This window comes from Taurulus bubalis (assembly GCF_910589615.1).
Source record: "Taurulus bubalis genome assembly, chromosome: 9".
Taxonomy (NCBI): domain Eukaryota; kingdom Metazoa; phylum Chordata; class Actinopteri; order Perciformes; family Cottidae; genus Taurulus; species Taurulus bubalis.
In genome coordinates this window covers 14,604,084-14,611,889 of record NC_136597.1, presented here as the reverse complement: position 1 = coordinate 14,611,889, position 7,806 = coordinate 14,604,084, and the positions used below count along the sequence as shown (strand labels likewise).

Below are 7,806 nucleotides of genomic sequence, written 5' to 3'. Positions count from 1 at the left end.
CAGTGTCAAACAGCTCACACACAGCCAATGACAGAACATAGACACTTACATTACCTCACTCTAAATAAGATTATTTAAGCGAAACACAGGTCTGCACAGTTGTGGTGCATGAGGACAATTTGCTTTTACAATGCTACACAGGAATAACAGTTGGACTGTACGCTGGTCTCCACACAGGCCTATATTGTATTTTCACATGAGCACTCTTAAATTCCTACTTCCCGTCACCCCTCTGTTTTTCAACCTTCATCCTACTGACAGCTACTAGCATATGTGACTGTTTATTATCGGAGAGGAATTCATTCCAGTCAAGGGGAAAGTCTAAGTATATCCCGGCTCCAACAGAAAATATCTTTGGTGCTTTGTCACTGTAAGTCAATAGCATATCTTTGCAGAGACATTGTACATGAAAAACGTTCACAATACCCTTTTCATAACTGCGTCAGAGGACAATGTCAATTCTTTTGCATGGCCAATATTGTACCTGAAGGAATTATTTCTAAGCTGCAGCTTAAGAGCAGAGGCTGTAGTTATTTACATATTTGCTTCAATATACGTATGTAGGTGAAACAAAAGTAGAGGCAATATGTACGAATATATTGTGTTAACAGCATTGGCAGGCATTAATAAATGCTATTTTACGAATGTTCTACCTGAGAACTGAACAAAAACTACAGTGACTTGAAAGTATTGTGTATGATTTTACTTCTGCCAAAACAGTGGCAGTGTTTGGTACATTATGTATTTGTTCATTTATTATAACAATTTTCAATCAGTTATTAATCTCTAACATCATGCATCAAACATCTTTTTCCTGCCCTTCATATCAGACATGGCCTCCACGTTCTTACGCCAGTCACCCACCTCCATGGTCAGCTCCTGGTATCAAAACAAACATACAGACCATTAGGTTTTTTGCAGTTTATTTTTTTTCTCTCTAATATGTTGGATATCTTTGTGTCTGTTTGAGTAGCTGTACCTTCTCTTGTTTGATGTCCTCCTTCTTTACAGACTTGAGGTTTGACCTTAAGTCCATGGAGGCCTTGGTTTTGGATCCAAACAGAGCTTTCAGCATCTCATCTGCTGACACTCTCACCTTCCTCAGAGCTGGCTTCTTGAACTTCCCTCCGAGGTCCAAAATCTTTAGATTCAAATCGTTGATCTAGAGATGGTGAAACGTTTAGCTGGTGACTATCCGATACAATGAAACTCTTTCTCTTGATCTTCTATTTCCGCGTTTTTGTAATGTAAATCTGTTGTGGCATGATGGATGACATACATCTCTGTAGTGCTTGATGACTTTGGCCTCACAGTCGTACCGCTCCTCATCCACCTTATCAATCTTTTCATGAATCTCCTCACAGATTTTCTAAAATCAGCAGCAAACAAATATCCACACTGCATTTAAGTACACAAACGAGACATATGATTATTGTTTATTCATAATAAATCTTGTAGAGTTAATCTCAGGGCCATAACCCCTCTCACCTGCAAGTCATTCATGTTTAAACCAATGAGCTTCAGCGGTGGAAACTTCTCTCCCAGGTAGCGGACCTTCTCGTCTTCTCTTGCAGTCTTCTCTGCCTCCAACTCTTCTGTTGCACGAGCTAGCAAGAGGAGCTAGATGAGCCAAAGTCAACGTGGAGAGAAGTATGGGAAATGTTGATATGTATAATTTTCCTTTTGGTTGTTACATGACAAAAAATTTAATAAAGAATTTACCACATGCATAGTTTACCTTCAGTGATAGCCTGCGGGAGGCTGAAATCTTGCTTTTAGGCTGAAGATAATAAGAAAGAAATATGACATGTAACACTAGATCCTTTTGCTATGATGCAATGTAAATATATCTTTTGTCAGATACATTGTAAATTTCTTACCTGCAACAGTGATAATACGTTCCTAGTTTGGTACAATTACTGGTCCCTATTTTTGAGAGCTGCTCAATCCCTGATGTGATTACAGTAACAATGTGACTTTGACTTACTATGCACCTTTGCATCTTAGACAGCAGCTGCTTATGATGCCTGGTTTTTAACGTTGAAAATTGTAATCTTTTTCTGTCTAAATGTATGCTACCTTTATTTGATTATATCTCCAAACCCAGTGAAATCTAAATGAAAGCAACGCATCAACAATTAAAATTGAATGTGCAAGAGAGTTGTTCATTCAATGCTCCATACACCTTGTTTTCATACATGAGCTTAATTGTATAATTGTTTTTTTGTAATAATGATCTTCATAACAATGGGGAATAGCTTGAGTCTGTGTCAGTAAGATACAGTACATATCACTGCAGTTAACATGATAATATACAATTCAACTTGTGTTTTTAAACTATGCATCCTATCTTATCATCCAGAGAAGCTGTTAAACTGATTGAAAAGATTCAGTCATTCAAACAAGTTAGCACAGTGGAACGACTATTCATGAACATATTGTCAGTTCAAATAAGCATTTCTACCTTTGCAACTGTCTTGGATGCGATGGGGGGTGGCGTGTACTGAGGAGAAAAGGAATAAAGACAAGGAATTTAAACAACATTAAATATCAAATTCTAACTAGTTTCCCTTATTATTAAGGTTAGAAAGAATAGTAAGACATGCACTATGTAACTTACATCACTGTGATGGCCATGTCAAATGTGTTGCACCAGAGAAATCAGAGATACACAAACAACAATGTTATTAGTCTGAGACAAAGGTGCTTTATCATAGGCCAATAAACACTCATGAAACATAAAGGTTATAAACTGTGTGATGACAGAACTTACTCATCTAACATTGTCAAAACAATTAGGACGCTGGTAGATTTGAAAAAGCCACACACAAAAACAGTCCAATGAAAAACAGAAAACGATACGATCTAAGTGAAGTCTATGAAATCAGAATGGTTTTTGACAGCATATATATCTGATTCGTGCACCAAAGATCCTCTCTAAGAAGATGCCTCACTCCACGAAATTTTATGGTTAAACACAATAACGACAACCTCTCCCTCTTCGTGTAGCAGGTGTCTATAGTAAATGACGGGCTTCCAGCTACTTCCTGTCTTTTTGTAGCTTCGTGTGTGAACACAACATTGATTGTCAGATCCCTTTCCCACTTTTTCCTTAGATTAGGCCTACGAAGTCAACACTTCCTTATTAGCCATTTCACGACCACACCACAGTGAGAGTAACAGCACAATTCTGCTAACAGCACAATCTGTTCATTACACATTTTAAACTTGTAGCTCTGAATGTATATTTTTTATGTATACACATTTATACAGATTGTATCCAGACACATCTTACATTTCATACTGGTGTCGGTCGGCAGCGGTTATTCCGTCAGGAAAACATCTGTGGTACCTTGTCGTAAGGACATAGTGAGACTTCTTCTCTTTTTCTAACTTCTCGAATATCTGGATTTGTGACACCACCCACCTATCTGTCACAAATTGTTGGTCGGTCATCGGGATTAACGAGAAATCTCCGCTCGTTAACTCAACAACTCCCCTGATTGACAGGATTATCACCTCGGTTGGAAAGGTTGATGAGTCTGAAACTAAAGTATTTGCCTACTGCTCATTCAAATATGTGTCAGATAAGAGGAATAACAGAAAATAGGCTACTTACTTGGCTATAATATCCTTAATATCGCACAACACATGTAACATATTTGCCAAAACATATTTTACGTTTGCAGGGAAATACCAGAACAAAATACATGCTTTTTCATTTCAGTTTGTTTGTGTTGCTCCACAGAAGAGATCACGTTGTCACATTCAGTAACCTTCATGGTGCTATGTCTGTCATCCTCACAATGTGGTGCACGCACTCAATATTAGACACATGGGTGCATCGGATTAACCTGTTAGGGACCCCGGGTGCAAATAAAGGTCCCATCACAGAGCACACAGCAAAAACATGTAAGACACCTTACATTAGTAATATGCATCATGTGAGCACAATAAACTGAAATGCAGTATATGACTCAATAAACATATGTTTTCTTAAAACTATCCATGGCACTGCAGTGTTTTAAGATACATGCTGACTTCGGCCAGCTAACATTCTTAAGCAGGTATATAATGTTTACCATGTACATGTACTACGCTAATTAACTTTGTAAACTTTAATGTGTCTAAAATGTAATGAAAATGTATCTAACAGTGCATGGTTGAGACGTTTCACTAACAAACATGAATGTTAGTAGTGGCAGTAGAGCAAAATTCTAATTAGAATTCATCATCTGGGAACCATGAATGTGTGTACCAAATGTTGTGTCAATCCATCCCTAGATGTTGAAATATTTTATAAGATAAATTGCTGGTGTCCAAAAACAAAAATAAAATCTGTATGCTTTTTGATTGGTGTTAATATTGAGATTTATTTCTCAGGTGTCAAATATTTAGACTATCTGACATAAATAAAACATGAATATGAATACAAAATATTAAAATATGTGTGTATCTGACATCCAGTACGTGGAAATTACGGCCAAGAAGATCAAGAGACAACAAGCGACTGCTGTGAAGAGCACTGTTTCAGTTTTGTCTCAATGAATTAATACCAGGACAAGTGCACCAGCTCTGTGTAGTGTGACCACTGCAATGACTTGAACGACAACATCAAAGGTTCAACCAGTAGCATTCACTTATTCTTCACACTTGTCTATTGTTTTTCAGGGTCACAGACAGGTTGGGGTCCCAGCATGCACAGAGGGAAGGCAGGCTGTGCCCCATTTCCCCTGATTTATGTATGTCTTTGGACTGTGGGAACAAAAACAAACAACACAGCTGCGATTCAAACCAAGGACATTTCTTTGATGTGAGGTGACAGTGCTAAACAGAAAAACAATATTTCTCTTATTTATAACAGGATGTTTACAGGTTTATGTGAGATTTCCAGGAAAGCATGTTATGAATGTGTGCCCTGTCATCTCTTTCAAGGATGGACACTTTTTTTGTTGTGTTACTCTTTACTTTCTCTTGGGTTTGCATTGACACTGAATAAATTCACACTGGTCTAAATCATTTTGGGTAGCATGTGTGTTCTTGGTGACTTGATTACAAATAGTTTATAATGCAGGAAGAACATATTGGTGCCATGTTCATTGTATATATATATTTTTATTTTATAGCACATAGTGGTTATGGCGGTTAAAGGTTGGAAAATGTTAACCTTGATGGTGGTACCCTCCTCTGGCATGCTTCATTTCTGTGGGAGTGATGATATGTTTTGTGTACCTATGATCAAAAGCATGTCTGTTTTAAATAGAGGCAGGTTCAGTTTAGTCCTCTGCACGAGACAGTATGCAACACATACACACTATATTTATTTTGGGATAAACAACTCCCTCGTCATCCTCCTGTCCTTCTGTAATAATTTGTTGTATTGTAATCAACAAGGGGCTAGTAATGTTATGCTATTTAAGGAAAATTGTAACCTTTAAATGGTTCCAGATATAAAGAGGTCATCTGGATGGTCATACATGTATAACTTAATCTTGAGTGATGGCTCCCTCCTTATAGGTCCAGGGATGGACCAGACATTTGTCTTCATAGATACAAACCAAAAATACCAACCTATGGTCTGACTTCCCCTACTGGACAGAGGTGACAAGCTGTTGGCTATGTGTTTTGATTCAGATAAATCCACTAGGCACACAGCTCCGCATTGGAGTATTTCATAGGGAATAAGCCTCAGACGGCACCTCTTTAGAAAGCACCGAAACAGTATGAAGTGCATTGTATAATTTCTTGACAAAAATACGAAATGTGATTCAGCCAGTGTTCGTGGGTCTGGTGGACCTGCTGCATTTTAAGTTTTTTAATTCAACACAATCACACAATGTTATGTTAAAATATAAATTACAAGCAATATAAACAGCATATATGGTTAATATTTGAATGTTGAATTCACTTTTTCTTTTTTTTTATAAAATGTAATAAAAAAAGAAAATCAATTAGAATCAAGAATCTTGAGGTCAGAGCATAGAACCCTGAGCCCAGAGCATACAATCTTTTGGTCAGAACATAGAACCCTGGGATCAGAGCATAGAACCCTGGGGTCAGAGCATATAACCTTGAGATCAGAGCATATAACCTTGAGATCAGAGCATAGAACCTTGAGGTCAGAGAACCCTGAGATCAGAGCATATAACCCTGGGGTCAGAGCATATAACCTTGAGATCAGAGCATAGAACCTTAAAATCAGATCATCCACATTTCTTCACTTGCTAGTTGCTGACAGGCTGGTCCTGGTGCTCGTCTTCATTTTGGAACTAATTGATGCTCAATCTCATCATCTTCTTCAAAGTCACTGTCAGAATCTGGATTTTCATAAATGTGATCCTCACATTCTGAAACCTCTTACTCTACACATGATCATCAAAAGCTTCTCTCTCTCTTCCAAAATCAATTGCAAGGCCCGCTGAGCAGAGAAACTTTTGGCCACCTTGATCAGTTGTGATAAGGAACCACGAGCAGAGCTATATTCATTGTGTCCCGCACCCAATTTGTAGCTGGGATGGAGTATGAGCAAATAAAGATTGGTTCCCGTGAAACAGAGGGTAAAGATAAAATAAGATAATCCTTTATCAGTCCCGCAGTGGGGAAATTTCTGGGTTACAGCAGCAAGAGATAGTAGTAAAATAAGAAACAAGTAATACATATAAGTAAACAGTAAAACTAATCCACAATAGCACTATTATATGTACAGACAGAATACACAAGTATTTACAAAAAAAATGTATTTATACTGCACCAGTTAAAGTGGTTGAAGTGACCAAAAAGTGATTGAAGTGTTTTGTTTTTAGCTCAGTTTGTTGAGTAGTCTGACAGCAGCAGGGAGGAAGGACTTGCGGTACCTCTCCCTCAGACACCAGGGACCTGTGCAGAGCTGCCAGAGTGTCCTGCATGGGGTGGGAGGTGTTGTTCATCAGGGATGATACTGTAGCCATCATCCTCCTGTCCCTCACTACCTACACAGTATCCAGAGGACAACCCAGCACACTGATGGCCTTCTTTACTAGCTTGTTCAGTCTCTTCCTGTCAGCTGTCGTGATGCTGGTGCACCAGAAGACCACTCCATAAAAGATGTCTGATGCCACCACAGAGTCGAAGAAGGTCTTCAGGTGTGCTCCCTGTACTCCAAAAGACCTCAGTTTCCTCAGCAGGAAGAGTCTGTTCTTTCCCTTTTTGTCAAGTGCATGTGTGTGATCAGTCCAGTCCAGTTTATTGTTCAAGTGAACACCCAGGTACTTGTAAGATTTCACAATCTCAAAAATGTGGGGGAATGACACACAGCAGTTTTCCAACAGACTCATCTAGCTCCGCTGTCACAAGGACAGATACAGGAGATCATTCCTGCCCACTGCGATAAGACTTTATAATAAATCATCTCTGCCCAAATCAATCACTCAACCATACCACTGTTGTTTGTTTGTTTGGTTACATCTTGCACTATTGTTTTGTTTGTTCATTTAATATAATTATATTCTTTATATATATATATATATATATATATATATATATATATATATATATATATATATATATATATATATATGTATATATATATATACATACTGTGCATTTTTATATTTAATATTGCTTTACTTGTATGTATAGATGCTGCGGTAGCAAAACTCTATCTATCTATCTATCTATCTATCTATCTTTCAAACGGAAGTACACATTTACGAGGTGTCCTGAAGGTAGCATGCGCCAACCCGTGAACACTCATTCATCACGAGCTGTATCCTTATCAAGCTAGCCGTTAGCTTAACGCGCTAACCAGCGATACGTGTTGGTTGTGAA

The 7,806-nt window shown here is 38.1% G+C and overlaps 1 protein-coding gene across 1 annotated transcript; it reads right to left on the bottom strand.

The window, feature by feature from the left end:
• Positions 1-270: 270 nt before the first annotated feature.
• tnni1c (troponin I, skeletal, slow c) lies at positions 271-2,637 on the bottom strand (the record flags this gene model as incomplete). Its single annotated transcript, XM_079223315.1, has 7 exons — positions 271-879; positions 980-1,162; positions 1,280-1,369; positions 1,489-1,620; positions 1,739-1,780; positions 2,465-2,503; positions 2,626-2,637. 7 exons carry the CDS (start codon positions 2,635-2,637, stop codon positions 793-795), a joined length of 585 nt encoding a protein of 194 aa, XP_079079441.1. The 3' UTR covers positions 271-792.
• Positions 2,638-7,806: the final 5,169 nt, after the last annotated feature.